At 37.3% G+C, this 25,212-nt stretch overlaps 2 protein-coding genes across 6 annotated transcripts; both read left to right on the top strand.

The window, feature by feature from the left end:
* The first annotated feature begins 273 nt into the window (after positions 1–273).
* Positions 274–9,948, top strand: phtf1 (putative homeodomain transcription factor 1). Of its 3 annotated transcripts, none has more exons than XM_077530218.1 (17): positions 274–597; positions 790–885; positions 1,007–1,063; positions 1,137–1,206; positions 1,269–1,427; positions 2,301–2,490; positions 2,561–2,669; positions 3,632–3,790; positions 4,045–4,287; positions 4,356–4,484; positions 5,594–5,863; positions 6,834–6,965; positions 7,051–7,137; positions 7,872–8,027; positions 8,238–8,333; positions 8,407–8,532; positions 8,650–9,948. In XM_077530218.1, the coding sequence occupies exons 2-17, from the start codon at positions 856–858 to the stop codon at positions 8,668–8,670; spliced, it is 2,034 nt and encodes a 677-aa protein (XP_077386344.1). In that variant the 5' UTR covers positions 274–597; positions 790–855; the 3' UTR covers positions 8,671–9,948. The 3 variants fall into 3 exon arrangements, with proteins under 3 accessions (XP_077386344.1, XP_077386343.1, XP_077386345.1); XM_077530217.1 differs by having other exon boundaries at positions 790–950; XM_077530219.1 differs by lacking the exon at positions 7,051–7,137 and having other exon boundaries at positions 790–950.
* Positions 9,949–10,222: 274 nt separating this feature from the next.
* Positions 10,223–22,382, top strand: LOC144024041 (6-phosphofructo-2-kinase/fructose-2,6-bisphosphatase 2-like). Of its 3 annotated transcripts, XM_077530070.1 has the most exons (16): positions 10,223–10,390; positions 10,586–10,655; positions 11,029–11,154; positions 11,440–11,536; positions 11,821–11,887; positions 11,981–12,055; positions 12,466–12,522; positions 12,622–12,746; positions 13,890–14,097; positions 14,177–14,323; positions 14,428–14,532; positions 16,150–16,279; positions 16,362–16,424; positions 17,331–17,395; positions 17,997–18,164; positions 21,385–22,382. In XM_077530070.1, the coding sequence occupies exons 2-16, from the start codon at positions 10,595–10,597 to the stop codon at positions 21,448–21,450; spliced, it is 1,560 nt and encodes a 519-aa protein (XP_077386196.1). In that variant the 5' UTR covers positions 10,223–10,390; positions 10,586–10,594; the 3' UTR covers positions 21,451–22,382. The 3 variants fall into 3 exon arrangements, with proteins under 3 accessions (XP_077386196.1, XP_077386197.1, XP_077386198.1); XM_077530071.1 differs by lacking the exon at positions 17,997–18,164; XM_077530072.1 differs by lacking the exon at positions 21,385–22,382 and having other exon boundaries at positions 10,309–10,390; positions 17,997–19,083.
* Positions 22,383–25,212: the final 2,830 nt, after the last annotated feature.

The raw sequence follows: 25,212 nt of genomic DNA, 5'->3' as shown, positions 1-25,212 counted from the left end.
GTTTTATGCTCCTCTCTGATTGGTCATAATAATTAACCTAAAGTTGAAAATCTATTTTTATGTCCTTTATTTTGTCTTACAGGCAATACCGCCTCACACGCTGCGTGATTCCACTAAATGTGTTCAATTATGCAACAAAATATATTTGGTTTGGTAAGTTATTCTAGTTAGGCATCGAAAGTTATTAATCGACGACGTATTCACTGCGGCTCTCAGGTGCAGCTTGGTCGAGCGACAATTGTGCCTGACAAGCAAACTTCAGGGATAAGCAAAATACCATACACAACAAACCCGGAAACAGAGAGCGGAAGATTAGCCTATTGTAAAAACAAAAGGGCGCGACGGAAACCCTCAAATAAACTCAATTATGGCTACTTTGTCAAATGTATACTTTTTCTAATGACATTCGTTTGGTCAACGTTCACGTCGAGGATGTTAAAGGCAACTCCGAATACGCCTCAGTACAACTCTAGAGCACTGGAAGGATGGATTATAAACTGTCTGAATAGCAATTAAACACCAAACAGTAGCAACAATCTATCCTGTAATGATGACGTAGCGTCTTCCAAAATGTGCCAACTCTGCCGTTCCTATCAGGTAACTTTGGCTACTTTTCTTGCTAGCCGATACGGCACCAGTATTAAAATGTCTTCCGGGTTACCTGTTGCCTAGTTGAATAATCTATAACCCAATATCCTGCCATAATGCTTGATCAAACGCTTCTCTGTCAAGTTGAGTGAGTTCATCGTCACCCCTCCTGTTTGTTTAGTGGTGTTTTCCTGCCCACAGCTCGCCTGTGTTCTCTGTGAAATGAGCTGACTGTGGATCAGACAGTGCTTCCAGCAACAAAACACAATGGCCAGAATATCCTGGTATCAAGAGAAGGTGGGCAAGTGTATATATATATGTGGGTGTTTATCGCCTGGGAGCGTACAATGGCCATGGTAAAGGTAAGAAATTAATTGATTATTTTCTTTAGTTAATTAAAATGTTGTTGATGCCACAGATTGGGGCCTACGATCAACAAGTCTGGGAGAAGTCTTTGGAGCAGACAGATTTAAATGTAAGATAAGGGGGGAAAAACGTGTAGGAGGAGATTGTTATGTGTTCCTAAATCGAAGTCGTCTCTTCACTAGGATTTGGACAGTAAACCCAGAAAGACCGGCCACATCAAGTCAGACCTCATCGACGTCGACTTAGTCCGAGGTTAGAGCCCAAGATGCCAAATGATTACATTCAGAGCCATCATTTGGCTTTGCCTCTTGCAGGGTCCACGTTCAGCAAAGCCAAACCGCAAAGTCCCTGGACTGCGTTGACTCGAAAGGGTTTGGTCCGCGTGCTGCTCTTCCCCTTCTTCTTCCCGTGGTGGATCCAGGTCACCTCCAAGTCCATCTCCTCATGCATTCTGCTGCTCTACTTTATGCAAGGTTGGCTACGACCTACCCATACATACAACAGATTAGGTTTGTTGGTAGGGTGCACAGTAAAGTACAGTATACTGCTACTAGAAAAGTACCACAAAGTTTCATTCACTGTAAAAAATAGCATGTATTCAGCACTGGTATTTTCAGAGTGATAGTGACAGCAGGCAGCAGTCTGTACATCGAAACAGCGCTCTCCAAGCCTCTGTATTGAAAGTGGGCCAATGGCTTTTGTATCATGTTGTGTGAATCTATTCTAGCTGCCTGTGAAACACCAACAAAAAAAAAAAGGTGTAGCATGCTTTTTAATAAAGAAGCCCTCTATAATATTATATTTGATAGAATGTAAGGAATTAAACTGTGCATTATGATTTTGGTCTTTTAAGATGCACCTTCTGCTGTTCTTTGTACCTGACCACCAGGGGGCAGTATCGCAGAATACATATATGCATACATACATGTAGAAGGTCACAGGTGCAAATACAAGTTATGTTGTTTGTTTAAATACACAACTTGAACTTATCTTTTTTTTGTTTGATTTTACAATAAACTTCAACTAGCACTGGCAATAACCAATTTGAAGCAAGTACTTGTCTTTTTTTTTTGAAGAATTGGTCCCACTGAAATTTGGCAAACTTACATAATGGGCCGGAAGTGTTTGCATTTTAATCATCATAAAGGCAGGATTACAAAAATCAAGCAGAACGATTGCTACGGCGTTTGTTTTGGCTCTCATTAGATTGTGCAAGTGTGCCTAATGTTGCGTCCACTGAGTTTATTTACAGTAATCAAACCACACACCTGAGCACCACAGGAAGACCTCGACTTTGTTATAATTATGCCCTTTACCCACGAGACCATTTTACTCTCCATTTGTAGTGGCTGCCGTGGTACTCTATGTGGAGGTCCCTGGGGCAAGCGCCAGCGAGGCGTTCGGGCCCTTGTGCCTTATGCTGCTGCTGGGTACCGTGCACTGCCAGATCGTGTCCACCGAGTGCAGCCGCTACCCGTCGGGCGGTCCAGCCGCCGGTAACGGCAACAACGGCAGCAGTCCGGCCCGCAGGAGGAGGTGGGAAACTCCAAGCACTTTTTGAGTTGTGTGCAGTAAAAGCAGCCAGTTGCTCTCCTACCTCGGCCAGGCCCAGGAAGGGAAGGAGCCAGAAGAAATTGGAGGAGAAGAATGAGAGCGAGGACAAGGAACTGCAACTCTCATCGCCGTTTGAGGAAGTCCAGCGACAGAAGAGAATGGTATACAGTACCGCCGACGGTCAAACTCAGTGGATAGAAAGGGTTAAAGACACCAGATGTGTTGCAGATGTTTACTAAAAGTGTACACGCCATTTGTCAAATGTAGTGGAACCTTCAAAGTCAACTTCTTGAAGTTCAGAATTTTTTTTTTTTTTTTTTTTTTTACTGTCACTTGCCCACCGTTTCCACCAGTGGGGATTGTTATTATTATTATTATTTATTTATTTATTTATTTATTTATTTATTAACACCAGCAGAATCTGCCAGTGGGAATTTGTTTTATTTTTTTAAGCATCCGCCAGTGGGGGGAAAAGACCAATCATGGCTCAAACCCAGAAAACAGGTGAGCCATGATTGGCTGTTACCTACTTCTTCAGCACAGGTGATGTCATCAGCAGTTGACAGCAAGTAGAAAAATTACTTCTTAAAGGTATTAATTGTACATGACAAATAAGGAAGTTATCAAATTCATTCTGGACAAAATATGAACTTTTCACTGCTGAGAATTGTTCAATGAGTCAAGTATCCCTATTTAAAAAAAAAAAATAAATTCTTTAAAAATAAATAAATAGAATTTTACTGACGGATTCTGGCAATGCTTAAAAAAAAAATCACTAGCGGTTTCTGACGGTGTAAAAAAAAAAAACCAAAACATCACAATAATATATTCCCCCACTGGCGGAAATGGGCCTCTGACAATTTCATTCAAAAACTTTTTTTTTTTTTTTTTTTTTTTTTTTTTTTAAACTGGTGGGAATGGGTTTCCATATTCCAGCCCCCCCCCCCCCCCCCCCCCCCCAAAAAAAAATAATAACTGCAAAAAAAAAAATATATATATATTATTTCCAATGGTGAAAAGGGTTTTGAAATGAGAAAATATAATGCAAATTTTTCTACATTTTTCAGTGCTTTCCACTGAGAAACTGCTCATTATGTTTTTGTTTTTTGCCATATGGTCACAGAGCAAAAGAAAATCTGGCTTCGGAGCGTCGGACGAGCTCTCGAGTGAGGAAGAGGAGCAACCGGTGGATGTGATTCCCGCCGGCCAGTGGCCGCCATCTGCACCGCCATCTTCTGTGCGCTCTCGAAAATCCAGCAGCAAAAATGCAGGCAGGCCTCAGGTGAACCTTCTTGTCCTCCACTCATGAAGGTTTTTTTTTGTTGTTTTTTTCTTTTCATAATTGAAGCTTTCACTGTAGAAAAAAAAACATCTTTGTAATTTTTTCAGGGGGTTTTCCATTGAAGACTCAAAGTGTGCATTTGAATGGTTGGTTGTATGTGCCTTGTGATTGGCTGGCGACTCGACAGGGTGGATTTTTGCCCATCTGTGATCGGCTGCGTTAACCTCGCCTAACCGTGCTTTGTGCAACAACAGGAAGCAGCCGGGCCCTTCAACGTCAAGCCCCGGGAAGTGGAACGCCTGCGGCCCAGCGTCGGCTCCCGGCCGGCCTCCGACACCGACGACACCATGTGGGAGGAGCTCCTTCAGGACCCCGACTCCGCCTCCACGGGGAGCAGCGACAGCGAGGACAACGGGAGGTTCGCGGGCGGCCTCGCGCTGCAGCAGACCACCACGTTGAGCAGCGACGACGAGAGCCTGCAGCAAGGCATCGCCGGGGTGAGACCAATGCGACGGACTCGGCCACTTGTGAATTATGATAGTAACTCGACATTACACGTCGTCAGCACCAGCTTTCCTGGCTCCAAGCGTGCCATCCTTCCAGGGACCGTGTCAGCGCCATCATATGGGAGCAGGGCGAGTGTAAGAAAGTGGACATGTCCGTGCTGGAGATCAGCGGGATCATCCTCACTCGGGTACAGTAGCTTCCACTTTCTTGACTTCGACCCTGCAGAAACGAATGTGATATGATGAAGTAATTCAATGTTGATGTTCTTTATTGAGCCAAGGCACGTACTTTATGAAGAATCTGACAGCACACCATCAAACAAAAATGTCACAAAATGTATACGTATTCTGAATTCATACTTACGGTATGTGTGATGGTAGTGGAAGAGCATTTTGCTGTTCTGCCTGTCACTATACATTGCTGTCATAAATAGATGAACAAAGATGCATTATGCACAGTGGACACCCGCTATTCACAGGGGGTAACCGACCCTCAAATCGCGGAAATCCCAGTAGAATTAGCGCCGACTGAAATGCAATGGGAAACAATATATAATATCAATTTGTAGTGGCTAAAATATATAATATTTAAAAAAAATATATAAAAATAAATAAAAGTATGAAAATATATAATATTAAAAAAAAGTATTACCCCAAAAAATCTTATGAACCCTGACAATTAAAAATAAAAATAATGTAAACATTTTTAAAAATATATATATATATATATATTTTTAAATAATAACCCTAAAAAATCTTGAAAAATTCCTGATAATTAAAAATCAAAATAATTTAAAATATTGAAACCATTTGAAATAAAAACCACAACCGTCAAACCACAAGTGGTCATCATGGGACTACTGTACATAATAATTTTTGGAACAAATTAGTGAAATTGGATCCCTTGATTGCAACAAGAGTGTTTGGACACATGCACACCAGCCAATTTTCTTCTCACCACCAGAAATATTTTCGTGAATCAGATCTCAATGTAATTATCTGCAGCCTGCATAAACCACGCCTCTATTTCCTTATAAAACGACATCCAGTTGATGCATGCAAACAAGGTTGCTTTTAATTAATTCCAAAATTAAATTAGAAAATATGGCTCTCAAAATATGCATAGAAAAAAATAATTAAGAGCCTGGAATTAACAAACACGACATAAGTTGTTAAAATAAATATAGCACAGTGAAGAGGCATTAGTAGATTGAAAAGCGGCTAAGAAAATGGATGGATGGATGGATGGATGGATGGATGGATGGATTTATAAAATGACTCAGATCTTCTCCTCCAGGTGAAGCTTGCTGAGCAAGGCGTCGGCTACCTGGTGTTTGGCGGGCTGGTGACGGCCACGCTGGCGCTCCTGCCGTTCGCCTTCCGCCTGGCGCAGAGGCTGGACGTGTCCAGCCTCAGCTCGCCGTCGGCGGCCGAGCTCCTGGAGATCGCCTTTAGCCCGGCCAGCGTTCACGCCTACGCCTTCTTCTTCGTCACCACCGTGCTCAGGCTTTGCCTCACGGGGCTCTTCTTCTTCATGATGTGCGTGGCCGAGAGGACCTACAAGCAGGCGAGTAGCGATGGTTGATTGTGACCTCCACCAAGGAGGTCTTTTTTTTTTTTTGCAGAGTATTTCTTTGATGCCTCCATGGTGTCATATGTAAAATTTGATTGTGATGCCCCGTATTTGTGGCAGCAATATTGATTATTGATCACTCATTCAACTCAACACTGTTTATCTCTGGCAGTGTTGTTTAAATGATTGGCAGGCAAATATCACTTTAAACTATATTGTTTTTTTGTTTTTTATTATTAATTAAATAAAAAAGTCTAAAGGAGATATTGAATGTCATGGATGCCAGTGATTCTTAGTGGGGTATACAGTATGTACTACTAGTGGTGTGAGGGCACCCTCTAGTGGTATATGAACTATACTGCAGTACAGTTCATTTAATTTCAAAACACTTGCATTTGATTAAAAACTGTTTTGTTTTTAAACATTTATTTAGAAAGCATTTTTATTTACCAGTTATCTGCAATAGATTTTAATTGAATCATGTTAGTACAGTTTATTTTTTTATTTTAGTACACTATATTTGAACCAAACAGCGTCCGTTACAATGGATTGTAATAATATCAAATATACATTTTAAGAACATTTTGTGAACGTCACATGACCAAATCCAGAAAACAGGCGAACCTTGACAGTCATTACCTGAGCACTGCGATGTCGTTTTCAGTCGACACCAAGTGGCAAAATGGCTGCCCGTGAGATGAATAAAAACAGGTAGTTTTTGCTGATCAGTTCATAATGCACAAACGCAATATTTTTGACTTTAAGAATATTGCCTATTGGTCAACGTCAGGTTGCAGCAAATGCAGCTCAAAATGTCTCAAAGAGTCCTTCCCAGATTGCTATTAATTTAACATAAAGACTAAAAAAAAATTATAACCATATCAACGCTTTTCTAATACTGTCAAGTTCACTCCATGCAAACACAAACTGTTCTATCTTTTGACTCTACACGATTTCTCTACAGAGACTTTTATTCGCCAAACACTTCAGCCACCTGACGTCGGCCCGCAAGGCCAAGAAGTCTGAGATCCCTCACTTCCGGCTGAAGAAGGTGCAGAACATCAAGATGTGGCTGTCCCTGCGCTCCTTCCTCAGGGTGCGTATCTCTCAAACCTCTGACGCCGTCACAGCCGCTTGCTCGTTTGTCTTACCGCGTCCATCTCCTCAATCGTTCGTCGCAGAGGCGAGGGCCGCAGCGCTCCGTCGACGTCATCGTGTCCACCATCTTCCTCCTCGCCCTCTCCATCTCATTCATCATCTGCGCGCAGGTAAATGTTGACAGGAGGTGGGTCGAGTATGCTCACTACTTTTCTTTGAGTACAGTTTGGCTGTAGACAACCCGCATACGTAATTCACAAACGCATGTGGTTTTGTTGCGGCCATTTCTTTTTAATAATGTCAGTTTTGACATTTATTAAACACAACAAAAGTGAGAGAAGACACTCAGTTCAAAGCTCGCGAGGAGAGAGGAGCGGTACTGACTGATACAATTCACTACTGCACTCTCTTAAAAAAAATCCCCTCCTCACCCTCTCTTTTTATTTGGTTTCCACGGCCCTAGTTACAACTCTAATAATGCAAATGCTAAACATAGTCGTTGAAATAGTGTACTTGTTTATCTATGTGCCGTGCATGTTAGTGGAAGATTTCTGAGTACATGTGTGGTCAAGTTTGTAATCATTTCTTAACAGAAAACAGGCAACCTCAGCAGACTGGCTCTAACCATTCTGCTGTGTTAGATGTTCTGGTTCTTGTGCTTCTTGAGTCATCTTTTGTTAAGATAACATATAGCTAGGATATGTGATTGTGAGTGTGGAGCAGCAAATGTATGATAACATATTTACAATTATTCCTACAAATAAAAATGCTTTAATAAAAAAAAAAGTAAAAATAAAGAGTGTTACATTGAAACTACTGAAAAATGCATCGCATTACAACCGACCTCAACCTGTCACGTGACAAATAATTTATTAATGTGTTTTGTCTTGTTTTGTTTTTTTAGCTTCTGCAGAGCCACAAAACCTTCCTGGACTCGCTAACCAACTGGGAGCTGATGCTGTGGGCCTCATCGCTCATCCTCTTCCTGCTTCGGCTCGCCACGCTGGGATCCGAGACCAACTGCAAGTACAGCAACTCCTCGGTGCTCCTCACTGAACAGGTCGGAACCCAGAAACTGTCAAATCTACCATCAAGAAAAATATGGCTTTAATAAACCCCATAATAGTACATCTTGTTCATTAATAAAATAAGACTATTTAACTGTTACGACCTTTTTTTCTTCACAATTGTTTTGGATCTTATATAATTGTGCAGGTGTACCTAATGTTGTGGCAGGTGAGTGTATGTGACCAGCTGTGTGCCTTTTCAGATCAATCTGTATCTGAAGATCGAGAAAAAACCCAACAAGAAAGAGGAGCTCAACATCGTGAACAACGTCTTGAAACTGGCTACCAAACTGATGAAGGCGAGAGCGCATTTGCACACGAGAGCACTTTTGATTTGTGAGTTGTTGTTATTAACGCCCGACCTCCCGCCAGGAGCTGGACACGCCGTTCCGCCTTCTCGGCCTGACCGTCAACCCGCTCATCTACAACATCACCAGGGTGGTCATCTTGTCGGCCGTGTCCGCCGTGGTCAGCGACCTGCTGGGCTTCAATATCAGAGTGAGTCTCACAGTAGAACCTTTCAAACAATAACAGCTTTTTTAAAATAAGAAAACAGGTCATTGTGGTGTTAGTTGGAGAGCTGAGTAGTTTTTCAATCGTGTTTGTGTTTTGCAGCTGTGGAAAATCAAACCCTAATGTGAAGACGGCAAAAGGACTTTATGGCTTTTCAAGTGGGAAAAGCTCCTCCCATCGACCTCAAGCCACACGTGCAAAGCTACTGACCGCCACATGATGGCGCATGCCACGGAGCTTCCCTTTTGGACACGTTGAATGTGTTTGACTACCATAGCCGGGAAAGTGAAATACTGTAGTCAACTGTGGTATAACACATGCTACATAATGCCAGTAATTTAACATAGGTGGGCATCTTAAGGTATTTTTTTTTTGGAGGGGGTTACAGCACTTATTGTATGTATTAATAGAAGATGACCACTGTCTGCCTTCTCCATTGAGGACCACTGTCGCGTGTTTAACTATGCAAAGAGGGATTGTTTAACCTTATTAATATTTATCTTTCTTGGCAATACCAATACTGTACAATAATGCTGTCCATCCATTTTATATTGAGCTTGTCCTCAAAAGGGTCACGAGTAAAATGGAGCCAGCTAACTGAGGAGAGAGAAATAAGCGTTCACATATTAAGTAAGTCTTCATTCTTCAATGAACCGAACATTTGTTTTGGGAATGTGTGAGGAAGCCAGAGAATACAGCTGCAGGTTTTAATCATCTCAAAAAAGTGCACAGGAAATAATTATTTTTGAAAAATCTGTAAAGTGAGCAAAATAAGGCCAGTAAAATATTAATAATCATGTTTAAAAAAAAACAATAATAATATTTGTCCCATATTATCAAACTTTAACCCACCTGTTAGCGTCAAAAGTTTTCAAACTATTTTTTAAATGTTAAGGATAAAACGTTTTCTACATACATTGTTGTTTACTTTGTAGTAATATCTTAGATACAGTACTGTATATTGAATTATAAAATGCTACGTGGAGTTCACTCATCTGGCTTCAGTGCAGCTAGCATGGATTCAGCTGCTACTTGGGGACGGTGTGAATTGTCATCTGTCTTTTTATGGTTTATGTCTTGAATGTTAAACTTGCACCAGCTGGGTCACACTGGCATTTGAATGTTTTTGCTGTAGCAAAGAAAGCAACATAACAGGAGTGTGAATAATGGTGGGGGGGAAACACTTTAGTTTTTTGTTTGTTTTTTTTAAACTGGAACTCCAAATAAAATGTATGAAATAAAAATTATGCAACCACGTTTATGATTTTATATTCTGAGCATTTTTGCACTTCTTGCAATAACAGTTCCTCTGAGGATTTTTTATTTTTAATATATAGAACCGGATGTAGAGGCTCACCGTTGCCTTAATAACGATTATTAAAATAAACTGTTTCAACTCAACTGGGGATGTTTATTTATTGCACCTGTTCAGTGTTCCAATTTGCGACAGTTACCTTCCATCGTTTTTTGCACCCATGGATAAGATGTGCTTTAGCTTAAAAAAAAAAAAAAATTCCCCATCTAAATATTATGGGACTTTTTCCTTTTTATTTCATACACATTACAAGACCCTGTCCACCCAAGTAATAAGTGGAATGCTGAATAATTTCAAACATCGTATATGGAGAACACCGTTTTGTCTAAAACGTGTGCCCCGTCTATTAGCAGCTTTACGGTACTATTGGTGGGGGAGTCGCTGTGACGTAACCGCACACCCCAGTCAGTCGGCTTGGAAGGACACCAGCCGGTCTGACTCTTCTGGGTACCCAAGGACGGTGCGACCGAGACCTGCGCTCACCCTGCGCCAGCGAGCGGCCCCGGTTCCGGACGTTCAAATTACGAGGTAATATGAAGAACATCATCCGTTGTTGATGCGATGGCGTCAGCAGCAGATGCTGCTTGTCGCCAAGTTTCCCGCCTCGTCGTCGGACCGATGATGTGGCATCAGAACCGCTTCTCGTGTTCCGAACACTTCTGTGTCGGTTGCCACGGCAACAGTAATATAGTACAGCATTTTTTTTTTGTGATTTGTGTGCAGAAACCGCTCATGTCGAACCGGCGCCCCCACACCAAGAAAGCAGACGACAGGATGAATGAGAAGAAATGCTGTAAGTCCATTTATTAGTTATGCCTGCTTGTAATGCAATGTGGATGTATTAAAAAATAAAAATAAATCACGACAGTTTTTAACTGTTTTTATTCTTGTTGCGGCTGTCTTGCGTCATTCACTCAGCTGTTTCTAATATTTTGACCCACCGTGAAGCTAAACTGCAAACTAGTAGCCTAGCATAATAATACAGGAAAAACACATTGCATTTAAAGATAATATCTCTGTGAAAATGTGATTGCTATTTTAAAGTTTGGAATGTTCGTGATTCATTTAAAAAATACTATTTTATTGTGTGTTTCATATTGTTTCTACGGAACTATATTAGTGTATACGTATTATGTAATTTCACGTTGTTCTTATATCCCATGCAGCATGGGCGTCCTACATGACAAATATCCCTACCGTGATCGTGATGATCGGTCTGCCGGCCCGAGGGAAGACGTACGTGTCCAAGAAGCTCACGCGCTACCTCAACTGGATCGGCGTCCCCACCAAAGGTAGAACACCACAGTGGTGGTTTCTGTCTGGTATGCTCGACATGTGCGGCCATATCAAATACTTGGAGGCGTTTATGCTGGGCCCGGCATTCAAATTTGGACCTCCGCTGGTAGAATGTTGAATCTTGGTCATGTGTATGCATCATTGTCCCCCTGATCAGTCTAAAGGTAGTTATGTCAGATTAAAAATAGGACTTGTATAATTGTGTTGTGGGTAAATTTAGCTCCGGAGGCCTCGGCACAAACGCCCGCCGTCTATATGTCACGTCTGCCGTGTCGCCGCAGTGTTTAACCTGGGCGTGTACCGGCGTGAGGCCGTCCGAGCCTACAAGTCGTACGACTTCTTCCGCCACGACAACGAGGAGGCCATGAAGATCAGGAAGTAAGTTCTGCTCCTGAACACCAAAATCTTGAGTGAGCGCTGTTATGAAAGCATGTCAGACGGCTTTCCCACTGCTAAATCGTGACCCAAATATGAAAGCAAAAGCTTGCAGCTGTCACTGGCGGGCTGGCTCACATAGAAGCTTTAAATAAATATGGACGACATGTAGGCTTTTTGCCAAGGTTAGTAGCAAAGCATTGCTTCAACATAGTTAGTTGGCACCAAAGTAACACTTAAAGTCGTTTTAGGAGTTGTTTATGACCTTCCTTTTATTTGTCTTCCAGGCAGTGCGCGCTTGTGGCCTTGCAAGATGTGAAAGTGTACCTGACAGACGAAGGCGGTCAAATCGCTGTGAGTCCGTCCGTCCGACTCGAATTTGATTCGATTTGTTCTCCCGCATCAAAAGAACATCTGCCGAATCCTCACATGAGTTTTTGCCGTCAGGTTTTCGACGCAACCAACACGACGAGAGAACGCCGGGACCTCATTCAGGCGTTTGTGAAGGAGAACGCGTTCAAGGCCAGTTTCAACTTCCAGTAAACTACAGTTGGGGTTGAAGTTTTCAGAAATAGTTAACACAAAACAAAACGCTGTGTATTTAATCAAACCACATCATCTTTGTATGAAAGGCCATTAGCTTAATGCTAACTAACAATGAAAAACGCCATGAACGCTAATGAAACTAGCATGGTGTAATTATAAACCTTTAAACAACTTGAAGTATATTTGGAAATATTCTAAACTCTTTATCCTGTTTGAAAAATGACTTTTTTTCAGCTTAGTAACACTCTTCTTCTTCTACAAATCCACATAGCCTACATTGCAGTCTTTGTGTGTTATATTGCCCCCTGGTGGCCAAGATGCACATACCACAAAGCGCAGTTTTCCTCACTGGGAGTCACGCTGGTGGTTTGGCCTTTTGCCAACAGGTGTTCTTCGTGGAGTCCGTGTGTGACGACCCGGAGGTCATTGCCGCCAATATCATGGTAGGCGTCCGAAAGCTTCTATTTATATTCACACGCTGTCGCTGCGATATTATGGAATAAGGCCGCATGTTCACCTGCCGACAAATTCCTCTTTAACAGGAAGTCAAGGTGTCCAGTCCAGACTACCCCGAGAGGCACCGGGAGCGAGTCATGGATGACTTCCTGAAACGGATCGAGTGCTACAAGGTGACTTACCAGCCGTTGGATCCTGATGATTACGACAAGTAAGACTTATGCAAATGAAAGTCATGCAATCCAAATTTACTTTCTTTTTAATTTATATTGATTCTATTATTTATTCATTTGTTAATTTTGATTGTTTAATACTATTTTGTTTTAATTTATTTAAATTATTTATTAATTTCATTCATTTTTTGTCTATTAAATATTTAAATATTGTAGCTTTAATTGTTTAATACTATTGTTTAACTTAAAAGCAATAATACTATTTTGTTTTAATTTATTTAAATTATTATTTATTAATTTAATTAATTTTTGTCTATTAAATATTTAAATATGGTAGTTTTGATTGTTTAATACTATTGTTTAACTTAAAAGCAATTTTACTATTTTGTTTTTATTATTTATTTAAATTATTTATTATTTATTCATTTAATTAATTTATTTTTCTTTATTAAATATTTAAATATGGTAGTTTTGATTGTTTAATACTATTGTTTAACTTACAAGCAATTTTACTATTTTGTTTTTATTATTTATTTAAATTATTTATTATTTATTCATTTAATTAATTTATTTTTCTTTATTAAATATTTAAATATGGTAGTTTTTATTGTTTAATACTATTGTTTAACTTACAAGCAATTTTACTATTTTGTTTTTTATTTAAATTATTTTGGAATTTAATTTATTTTTCCTTATTAAATATTTAAATATGGTAGTACCTATTTTTAAAATGTTTTATTATATTATTTATTATTTATTTATGTATTTATTTATTTATTTATTTATTTTAAACGTTCTCAGAGATAAGCAGTAGAGGTATGGATTTAATTAAAAAAAAAAAAATCCCCTCTTTAGTACATTTTAATAATTAAATAGAATACATAATACTATAATTAATTATCCTTATTCATGGTATTTTATTATTATTATTGTTTACTTATTTAAAAATATTTTACTTACATTAAAAAAAAAATACATTTTTTAATAGTATTTTTAGGAAATGACATTGTTTTGTTATATACTATAGTGAAAATGTGGCCTCTATTTTAGAACCAAACTACCAAATAAGGTTCCTCGCCCTCTAAAAAGTTCCATCTGAAGTCACCTTCCAGGGTCGTAAGACATTCTTCAATTCAGCAACCGGCCACTAGAGGCTGACACCGCGCCGCTCGTCTTGGCAGGGACCTGTCTTTCATCAAAGTGATGAACGTGGGCCGCCGTTTCTTGGTGAACCGGGTGCAAGACTACATCCAGAGCAAGATCGTCTACTACCTCATGAACATCCACGTGCACTCGCACTCCATCTACCTGTGTCGCCACGGCGAGAGCCACCACAACGTCGAGGGCCGCATCGGAGGCGATTCGGAACTCTCGTCGCGTGGGAAACAGGAAAGGATTGTTTTCGATTTTCAAAATAAAACTGCCTTATATACATGTATATGACTCAATTTTGTTTTTTTTGTTTTAGTTTGCCCGTGCCCTTCGTAAGTTCATCGAGGAGCACGAGCTGTCGGATTTGAAGGTGTGGACGAGCCAGCTGAGACGCACCATACAGACGGCGGAGGAGCTGGCCGTCCCTTACGAACAGTGGAAGATCCTCAACGAAATTGACGCGGTGGGACGGCGTGATGTCACAGCTGCAACGAAATCCAACATGAGAATTGGATTCCAAAGATATATTTTGTGCTGTTTTTTTTTTTTGTTTTTTTAAAATTGCAGGGCGTGTGCGAGGAGATGACCTACGAGATGATCCAGAGGGCGTTCCCGGAGGAGTTTGCCTTGAGGGACCAGGACAAATATCACTATCGCTACCCAGGCGGAGAGGTGACCGACTACACCTGACACATCGTGAAAACAAAACATTCTGACACTGCAAAGTCCAACAGACTGAAAAGAAAAGATTTATTTTGTTTGTGGAATGTGAATTGAAGCAGAAAAATCCAGCCATTTTCATCCATCTCATGGGGGCGGCCATTTTGCTCCTTGCTCTCAACTGAAAGCGACATCACAGTTGCTCAGGACTCGGGCAACGACCAATCACGGCTCAGTTTGCGAACGTCACATGACCAAAGTCTAACTGTGATGTCGTTTTCAGTTGACAGCAAGTGGCAAAATGGCCGCCCACTGAGATGGGGAAAAAAACGGGTGGTTTTTGCTGATTATTTTGTGTTCCATCCATCCATCCATTTTCTTGACCGCTTATTCCTCACAAGGGTCGCGGGGGCTGCTGGCGCCTATCTCAGCTGGCTCTGGGCAGTAGGCGGGGGACACCCTGGACTGGTTGCCAGCCAATCGCAAGGCACACAGAGACGAACAACCATACACACTCACACGCACACCGAGGGACAATTCGGAGCGCCCAATTAACCTGCCATGCATGTCTTTGGAATGTGGGAGGAGACCGGAGTACCCGGAGAAGACCCACGCGGGCACGGGGAGAACATGCAAACTCCACCCAGGAAGGTCCGAGCCTGGACTCGAACCGGAGACCTCAGAACTGGGAAGCGGACGTGCTAACCACTCGACTACCGTGCCGCCCTATTTTGTGTTCCATAAACACATTATTAATTGGAATGTCGTGTTTACAACTAGCATAGAATATATTATTGTAAAGACAATTTGGGGGTTTACTTTCCATTTAAAAAATTGTACACGGTTGTAACTCACACAAGTGCTTTTTCATCTTTCTTTTTCAAAAAATAAATAAATAAATAAATAAAATACTGCGATTGGCTGGCAGCCAGTTCAGGGTGTACCCCGCCTACTGCCCGAAACTAGCTGGGATAGGCTCCGGCACCCCCTGTGACCCTTGTGAGGAGTAAGCGATTAAGAAGATGGATGGATGGATAAAATAAAAATGTAATTTTGTCCAAAAAAAAAGGAAGAAAAAAGTACTAAAAATAAATGGGTTTTTAATGGAATTTTTCTTTTAAAAAAAGATTTTAGAAAAAAGACTTTACAGATGTAATTTGTTATGAAAAAAAATAATATTTCTATTAAAACATTAAAAGTAGGATTCTTCTAAAAACAATATTAGTTTTTTTAACTAAATGGATTTTATTCTCACAAATTTGATTTTTCACAAGTATTGTGGTGCCTTTTTTTCTCTTTGTAGCACTGGCTGCATTTCTATATTGACATATATTATTTTATTGTTTTCCTTTATAATATAAAGAATAATATAAAGTTTATATTCATTCAGTAATATAAATGCATGTCTGGACTTGAGTGATACATCTGTGGCAATTAAGAATGTTCAAAAGTGTCTTAAAATACCGCCTGCGCATTTCTAAAGTGAGAGTAGACAATCGCACTGTTTGATACTTTTTTGGAATGACTTTTGTTTTTTTATACAATTTTTTGGGGGGGGACACAAGATGAGCTTCGTGCACGCGTGATGCGAATAAACCGGTAGCGAGGTGACCTTTGCTGCTCCTCCAGTCGTACCAGGACCTGGTCCAGCGTCTGGAGCCGGTCATCATGGAGCTGGAGAGGCAAGGCAACGTGCTGGTCATCTGCCACCAGGCCGTCATGCGATGCCTGCTGGCCTACTTCCTGGACAAAAGCGCAGGTGCGTGCGTGCGTGCGTGTGACATTTTTATTTATGCGGCGCTGCGATGCTGATTTATGTCCTGGTTTTGTTCCCACCACAGAAGATCTGCCCTACATGAAGTGTCCGCTCCACACCGTCCTCAAACTCACCCCGGTGGCGTACGGTAGACATCATCTTTTTATTATTATTGAATTTAGTTTGCAGGGAAGTCTGGTTAATCCGTACGTCTTTATCCACAAATTCACCCACAAAAGATGGCATCAAATCCTTGGCTAATAGGAAAGTAGTAATTGGCGTCAAAGAAGTCAAGCGAAGCGTTAAATCACGACCACGGAATTGTACATGAATGGACGATCAACTGATCAGGTGATGCCAAAGGGCAGCCATCTTACGTTGCCACTCTTGTTGTCAACTTCAGTGTGGTTATCAACAGGGTTTTTATTATAGTTTTGGAATTTTTCATTTTAGTTATTTTTTTATTTCGTTTTGAGTTTTTTTTTTTAATTATTATCTAGTTTTAATTAGTTTTCAGTGTGGTTTTGTTTGTTTTTATTTGTACTTATTTATCAATTTTGGGCAGTCAAACATTAATATTTTGTCTATAATTAATTTTTAATAATAATTATTATTAATCATTAATTATTATAATAATTATTTCATAATAATAATTAATACTTTCATTATTTTTCACGTAAAAAAACACATTTTGCAACTTGCTGTCGACTGAAAATGACATCACAAGGGCTCAGGTAACCAATCACAGCTCACCTGTTTTCTAGGTTTGGTCATTTGACATTCACAAGCTGAGCTGTGATTGGTTACCTGAGCCCTTGTGATGTCATTTTCAGTCGACAGCAAGTTAGAAAACGTGTTTTTAAAGGTACTAATTGTACATGAAAAATAATGAAAATATCAAATTTATTATAGGCAAAATATTGTTTGACTGCCAAAAAATGGCTAAATAAGTAAAGTATGCCTTTAATGATGACCTTCTCTTCTTTGAAATCATTTTTTTTACTTCCTATTATTATTTAGTAAATATTTTCTCGCTCTCTCTCGCTCTTTCTAGGCTGTAAAGTGGAAATGTTTTATCTCAATGTGGAGGCAGTGAACACGCATCGCGACAGGCCACTTGTGAGTATGATCACTTTTTATATTCAACTAAACAGGTCCAAGTTGTCACACCAAGTTAAAAATAACAGATAAGTGCAATTCTTGACCTTGTTGCCACTTTCAACCTGGTATCTGTAATCTTTTGTATTTGTCATCTGCGTAGCTCCCTCTTGCAAAATAATATCGATCGGTCAGCTAACCGTCAAGTCAGTCGTTATCCTTTTCCGTATGCTTTCCGAAGTGAGTCCAACAGGAAGTTGTGGCGCGTTTAGTAAATAAAACCGTCTATTTTTTGGTGACTTTTAATTTGGTGTACCGTGGGATTTTTGTCAAATGTGTTCCTTGCCTCACTAAGACAGACAACAGGTTTGTCAACACAAACACGAGAGGACTTTTGAGTTATGAGCGCTCCTGGCTGGCCATGCTGCTGCGCTCGCTCGGCTTGGTATGGATGATGATGATGCCATCGATTGCGCCGTTTGCATCCTGATGTCATTCTATTACCCTCCATCCTTCCTTCTGCCTACAAATTTGGATTGTGTCCATTGAGGTGCCACCCTCTGCCTCCTCCCAGATATATTTTTGTTGTTTCCCCCCCCCCCCCCTCCCACACACCTGCCAGGATCAATTCCCCAAGGACTCGGCCCTCTTACTCCGGCGGAATAGTTACACGCCCTTGTCCAGTCACGACCAGGTGAAGCGTCCCCGGCTGTACAGCGCCGGCAACCAGCCGTGGCTGCCCCTGGCGCCCACGCCGTCGGCTTTGATGCCCGAGGGACGCTCCAGCCAAGTCAGTGTCGCCTCCGCCGTCGGCCGTCTTGCTAACCAGTCACCTCCCATCCCAGTTGTCACGTCTACAACTAAACCACCATCTTTCACTGTTTGTGTTCTAAGAAAATAGAAAAAAAATAATATGGTTTGGTAAGTGTACCCAAAACATGAATAATAATAATCAAAAAAAAATAATCAAATACTGTTGTACATTTATAGAGAAGATAATGTACATGAAGAGTTATGTCAAGTAAATATAGCACTTCCTGTTTTTAGTCTTTTATTCTGAAAGACAAAGTGCACCACTTCCTGTAACGGAAATTAACTTTGTTGGCGATCAATATGCTTAACTTTGACGGGTCAACATCATGTAAAACACTTTAAATATGCTTTCTGGTGCAATTTAGATTTCAGACGAGTATACATACATGTCGTTATACTCACTTTCTTATCGATCGATGCACACAGAAGAACGAAATATAAAGTATACATGCTTGCTGACCCATCATAATGTAAACATTTTTCAATTAACTTAGAAACTTTTACAACTTCTTGGAAAGGGCTGGAACATGTCGGGGGCCTCAACGAGGTGGCTGGGGGCCCAGGACCGCCTATTGAGCAGAGTTGTAGTTTGCCATTAGGCAAGGCAGGCAATTGCTTGGGGCCCCCAGAGGGCCAAGAGATTTGACACAAACCGCATATCCTTCACATTAGCAGTGCAGCAATGGCCATCTCAAATTCCCCGCGTCAGCTGTTTTTTCTTCTTCAGGGAAAAAAAAAAAAAAAAAAGATCCTGTAGCGTAAGGTTGATTATTTTGTATTTTTTTGTAAATGATCATGAATAGTAGTAAAGCTTTTATTAAAATAAAAAAAAAAAAAGAAAGAAAGAAAATAAATTACCATGTATAGTAAGGCGTTCTTTTATTTATTTATTTTAAATGTCCATGTATGGTAAGTCATTTTTAAAAAGATGACCATGAGATGACCGTAAGGCATTTTTTTTTTTTTAATGACCATGATGTTTTGTTTTGTTTTTTATAAATGGCCATGTATAGTAAGAGTTTTTTTTTTTGTTTTTTTTTAAACAGCCATGTTGTAAGGTGTTTTATTTTTTATTTTTTTATTTTTTTTTTAACGACCATGTATAGTAAGATTTTTTTTTTTTTGCCGTTTTTTTTCTTCTTTTTTTTTTTTTACGACCATGTATAGTAAGGTGTTTGTTTGTTTTTTTAAACGACCATGTATAGTAAGGTGTTTTTTTTTTCAACGACTCTGTATAATATATATATATTTTTTTTAACGACCATGTATAGTCAGGTGTTTTTTTTAAACGACTATGTATAATATATATATATTTTTTTAACGACCATGTATAGTAAGGTGTTTTTTTTCTTTTTTAAACAACCATGTATAGTAAGGTGGTTTTTTGGTTTTTTTTTTTTGTTTTTTAAACGACCATGTATAGTTAGGCGGGTTTTTGTTTTTTTTTAACGACCATGTACAGTAAGGTGTTTTTTTTCTTTTTTTAATGACCATGTATAGTAAGGTGTTTTTTTTCTTTTTTAAACGACCATGTATAGTAAGGTGTTTTTTTTCTTTTTTTAACGACCATGTACAGTAAGGTGTTTTTTTTCTTTTTTTAATGACCATGTATAGTAAGGTGTTTTTTTTCTTTTTTAAACGACCATGTATAGTAAGGTGTTTTTTTTTAAACGACTCTGTATAATTTTTATTTATTTTTTTAACGACCATGTATAGTCAGGTTTTTTTTTTTTTTTTTTTTTTTTAACGACCATGTATAGTAAGGTGTTTTTTTGTTTTTTTTTCTTTTTAACGACCATGTAGTAAGGTGGGTTTTTTTGGGTTTTTTTTTTGTTTTTTTAAACGACCATGTATGGTAAGGTGTTTTTTTTTTAAACGACTCTGTATATTTTATTTATTTATTTATTTATTTTTTAACGGCCATGTATAGTAAGGTGGGTTTTTTTTCTTTTTTAAAGGACCATGTATAGTAAGGTGTTGGTTTTTTTTGGGTTTTTTTTTTCTTTTTAACGACCATGTATAGTAAGGTTTTTTTTTTTGTTTGTTTGTTTTTTTTTTTAAAGGACCATGTATAGTAAGGTGTTTTTTTTAAAACGACTCTGTATAATTTTTTTTTTTTTTTACGACCATGTATAGTAAGGTCTTTTTTTTTAAACGACTATGTATCATATATATATTTTTTTTTAACGACCATGTATAGTCAGGTGTTTTTTTTTATTATTTTATTTAATGACCATGTATAAGGTGTTTTTTTTTCTTTTTTAAACGACCATGTATAGTAAGGTGTTTTTTTTAAACGACTCTGTATAATATATATATATATATATATATATATATATATATATATATATATATATATATATATATATATATATATATATATATCCATCCATCCATTTTCTTGACCGCTTATTCCTCACAAGGGTCGCGGGGGCTGCTGGCGCCTATCTCAGCTGGCTCTGGGCAGTAGGCGGGGGACACCCTGGACTGGTTGCCAACCAATCGCAGTATATATATATATATATATATATATATATATATATATATATATATATATGTATATATATGTATATATATGTATATATATATATATATATATATATTATATATATATGTATATATATATATTTTAACGACCATGTATAGTAAGGTGTTTTTTTTAAACGACTCTGTATAATTTTTTTTTTTTTTTTTTAACGACCATGTATAGTAAGACGTTTTTTGTTTTGTTTTTGTTTGTTTTTTTAATGACCATAAGGCTGATTTTTGTTGTTGTAAATGACCGTGCATAGTGAGGTGTTTTTTTTGTTTTGAAACAATGTTTAGTAAGTTAAAACGGCCATTTATAGTAAAGCTTTTATTTACTCTTTTTTTTTTTTTAAACAACCATAACGATTATTAATTTTATTCCAGTTTTCTGACTTACCTGAACATGTTTGCATTCATGAAAAAGCATGTTCATATTTGTATGTCTGTCTTCTTGTCTCTTCATTTCTGTTCTGTTTGTGTCTTGAAACCAAACAGCCTCACAAAGAAATCGTGTTTGTGAGTACTTTGGGTGACGTGTAGCCTGGCTTTCTTTTCGCCTCGTCTTCTTTGATGAAACTCATCTCGTGACAAGTGTGCCTCTGTCACCTTTGCACTCACGCCAAATGTGGCAACTTGCACCTTCAGTTACAAAATGTTTTGCTTTGCAGGGCTCCCTGTGCGAAGGCATCGACTTTGACAACGCCGAAGAAACGAGCGGCTGCGTCCGCTTCTGAGACAAGATGAAGAAACGTCCTTGCACAAAATATGGACGGCGGTGCCTTGACATTCGAATGAGCCGACTTACGAGTTTTTCAAGATAATTCAATTCTTCAATAAAGCTGTTTATTGGCACTCCCATAGAGTCCAACAAGAAATAAAACAAAGATCTCTATAAAACAAGCACATCAATTTGCCTTGAATATCTGCTAGCTTAATGCTAACACAGTGTGTTATAAGCAATTTGAACACAAACCGTACACCAAGACATGAAGACACTTTAACAATACTCAAGAGTCATATATTCTTTATCCTCTGTGGAAAACTGAGCAGCAGTGACCGGCTCCATGCATTATGTTGCCCTCTGCTGGCCAAGGCACACACACACACCAGAAGGAGCAGCACAACGAATTAATAATCATGATGCACAAACTGTTGAATTCTTTACATGCTATTTATCTTCGTGTGTCGTTTATTTGGCAGTTGCCAGACTGGAATATGGAGCAGTAGAAAGGCAGCAAATGTGTGCTATATATGTTTACTACTTTATGTTTTACAGTACAATACATTTTTCCACATTTAATTTTTTTGGTAGGCTAGAACAACATGGTCACAGAAACGAATGAAATGCGTATCTCAAAGCAACAGTGTACTGTACATACTGTACATACAACCCTTGACTTACAAGTTTTTAAATTACGAGTTGTCGCTTAGTCCCGTTTTTGTTTTTGATTTGTGTTGCAAGCAAAAACACAAAAATTGCAGAAAACTGTCGGACGGCAATATGAGTGCCTTTTTAACCGATAAGAGGGATTTGAATTTGAAAATAGTATTGTATTGTTTTGGTTTTTTTGTTTTTTTTACTGTGTTTGTATTGGTGAGCCTATTTGTATTTGCACATCTCTTGGTTGTATTTCAAAATGCAATTAAATAACGTATTGCAATACTTACTGGCTTGTTGGATATTATTATTATTATTATTACCCTCCAGGCTCTGTCCATAAACAAATTTAATTTCTGAGTTTCCTCTGCTTGTTTTCAAAAATTTTGTAGAGTAAATCTGTGCAATTAATTATTAAATGTATAATTGTTAATTACTAAATTAATAAAGGTTGCACCCGTTAACAATTTTGTGAGTTCTTTGTTCAGCTTAAAAGTTAATATAAATTGATAAAACATACACATAGTACACAATTCGGTTTCGATTTGGTGAACGTTTATTTTCTAATCTATTTCGGAAAACCTAGTTGGAACTTAATAGAAGCAAAACTCCAACCACTATAGTAGGAAATACATCATCTTTTTAAAAATGCCTTGCTATAACCAGTTGCTATAAGGTTGATTATTTTGTATTTTTTTGTAAATGATCATGAATAGTAGTAGCTTTTAATTAAAAAAAAAAAAAAAAAGAAAATAAATTACCATGTATAGTAAGGCATTCTTTTATTTATTTATTTTAAATGTCCATGTATGGTAAGGCATTTAAAAAAAAAAATTTTTCAACGACTCTGTATAATATTTTTTTTTTTTTAACGACCATGTATAGTAAGGTTTTTTTTTCTTTTCTAAACGACCATGTATAGTAAGGTTTTTTGTTTGTTTTTTTACGACCATGTATAGTAAGACTTTTTTTTTTTCTTTTTTAAACGACCATGTATAGTAAGGTGTTTTTTTTTTCAACGACTCTGTATAATATATATATTTTTTTTTAACGACCATGTATAGTAAGACTTTTTTTTTTTAAATGACCATGTATAGTAAGTTTTTTTTTTTTTTTTTTAAACGACCATGTATAGTAAGGTTGTTTTTTTTTAACGACCATGTATAGTAAGGTTTTTTGTTTTGTTTTTCAACGACTCTGTATAATTTTTTTTTTTTTTAACGACCATGGTATAGTAAGGGTTTTTTTTTCTTTTCTAAACGACCATGTATAGTAAGACTTTTTTTTTTTAATGGCCATGCATAGTAAGGTTTTTTTTTTTAAACGACTATGTATAGTAAGGTGTTTTTTTTCTTTTCTAAACGACCATGTATAGTAAGATGGGTTTTTTTTCTTTCTTAAACGACCATGTATAGTAAGGTGGGGTTTTTTTCAACGACTCTGTATAATATTTTTTTTTTTAACGACCATGTATAGTAAGGTTTTTTTTTTGTTTTTGGTTTTTTTTAACGACCATGTATAGTAAGACTTTTTTTTTTTAAACGACCATGTATAGTAAGGTTGTTTTTTTTTAACGACCATGTATAGTAAGGTTTTTTGTTTTGTTTTTCAACGACTCTGTATAATTTTTTTTTTTTTAACGACCATGGTATAGTAAGGTTTTTTTTTTCTTTTCTAAACGACCATGTATAGTAAGACTTTTTTTTTTTTTTAATGACCATGTATGGCAAGGTTTTTTTTTTTTTAAACGACTATGTATAGTAAGGTTGTTTTTTTTTTACGACCATGTATAGTAAGGTTTTTTTTTTTTTCAACGACTCTGTATAATATATATATTTTTTTTAATGACCATGTATAGTAAGGTTTTTTTTTGTTTTTGTTTTTTTAACGACCATGTATAGTAAGACTTTTTTTTTTTAATGGCCATGCATAGTAAGGTTTTTTTTTTTTTTTTTTTTTTAAACGACTATGTATAGTAAGGTGTTTTTTTTCTTTTCTAAACGACCATGTATAGTAAGATGTTTTTTTTTTCTTTCTTAAACGACCATGTATAGTAAGGTGGGGTTTTTTTCAACGACTCTGTATAATATTTTTTTTTTTTAACGACCATGTATAGTAAGGTTTTTTTTTTGTTTTTGGTTTTTTTTAACGACCATGTATAGTAAGACTTTTTTTTTTTTAAATGACCATGTATAGTAAGGTGTTTTTTTAATGACTATGTATAATTATATATATATATATATATATATATATATATATATATATATATTTTTTTTTTTTTTTTTTTTTTTTTTTTAACGACCATGTATAGTAAGGTGTTTTTTTTTCTTTTTTAAACGACCATGTATAGTAAGGTGTTTTTTTTGTTTTTTTTTTTTTTTAACGACCATGGTATAGTAAGGTTTTTTTTTTCTTTTCTAAACGACCATGTATAGTAAGACTTTTTTTTTTTTTTAATGACCATGTATGGCAAGGTTTTTTTTTTTTTAAACGACTATGTATAGTAAGGTTGTTTTTTTTTTACGACCATGTATAGTAAGGTTTTTTTTTTTTTCAACGACTCTGTATAATATATATATTTTTTTTAATGACCATGTATAGTAAGGTTTTTTTTTGTTTTTGTTTTTTTAACGACCATGTATAGTAAGACTTTTTTTTTTTAATGGCCATGCATAGTAAGGTTTTTTTTTTTTTTTTTTTTTTAAACGACTATGTATAGTAAGGTGTTTTTTTTCTTTTCTAAACGACCATGTATAGTAAGATGTTTTTTTTTTCTTTCTTAAACGACCATGTATAGTAAGGTGGGGTTTTTTTCAACGACTCTGTATAATATTTTTTTTTTTTAACGACCATGTATAGTAAGGTTTTTTTTTTGTTTTTGGTTTTTTTTAACGACCATGTATAGTAAGACTTTTTTTTTTTTAAATGACCATGTATAGTAAGGTGTTTTTTTAATGACTATGTATAATTATATATATATATATATATATATATATATATATATATATATATATTTTTTTTTTTTTTTTTTTTTTTTTTAACGACCATGTATAGTAAGGTGTTTTTTTTTCTTTTTTAAACGACCATGTATAGTAAGGTGTTTTTTTTGTTTTTTTGT

Source organism: Festucalex cinctus, chromosome 8 (genome assembly GCF_051991245.1).
Source record: "Festucalex cinctus isolate MCC-2025b chromosome 8, RoL_Fcin_1.0, whole genome shotgun sequence".
In the NCBI taxonomy this organism is placed as follows: Eukaryota; Metazoa; Chordata; class Actinopteri; order Syngnathiformes; family Syngnathidae; genus Festucalex; species Festucalex cinctus.
Note: the sequence above shows the minus strand (reverse complement) of the source record. Positions and strands in the feature narration are given on the sequence as shown.

What these genes read in the sequence shown, in the direction of transcription:
- phtf1 (XM_077530217.1), top strand. Translation starts at nt 906, where the DNA reads ATGTGGGTGTTTATCGCCTGGGAGCGTACAATGGCCATGGTAAAG. An exon ending in AGTCCGGCCCGCAGGAGGAG is followed by an intron (nt 2,491 to 2,560) that starts GTGGGAAACTCC and finishes TACCTCGGCCAG; the next exon opens with GCCCAGGAAGGGAAGGAGCC. An exon ending in TGCTGGGCTTCAATATCAGA is followed by an intron (nt 8,533 to 8,649) that starts GTGAGTCTCACA and finishes TGTGTTTTGCAG; the next exon opens with CTGTGGAAAATCAAACCCTA.
- LOC144024041 (XM_077530072.1), top strand. Translation starts at nt 10,595, where the DNA reads ATGTCGAACCGGCGCCCCCACACCAAGAAAGCAGACGACAGGATGAAT. An exon ending in TCCTCAACGAAATTGACGCG is followed by an intron (nt 14,324 to 14,427) that starts GTGGGACGGCGT and finishes TTAAAATTGCAG; the next exon opens with GGCGTGTGCGAGGAGATGAC. An exon ending in CTTCCTGGACAAAAGCGCAG is followed by an intron (nt 16,280 to 16,361) that starts GTGCGTGCGTGC and finishes TTCCCACCACAG; the next exon opens with AAGATCTGCCCTACATGAAG.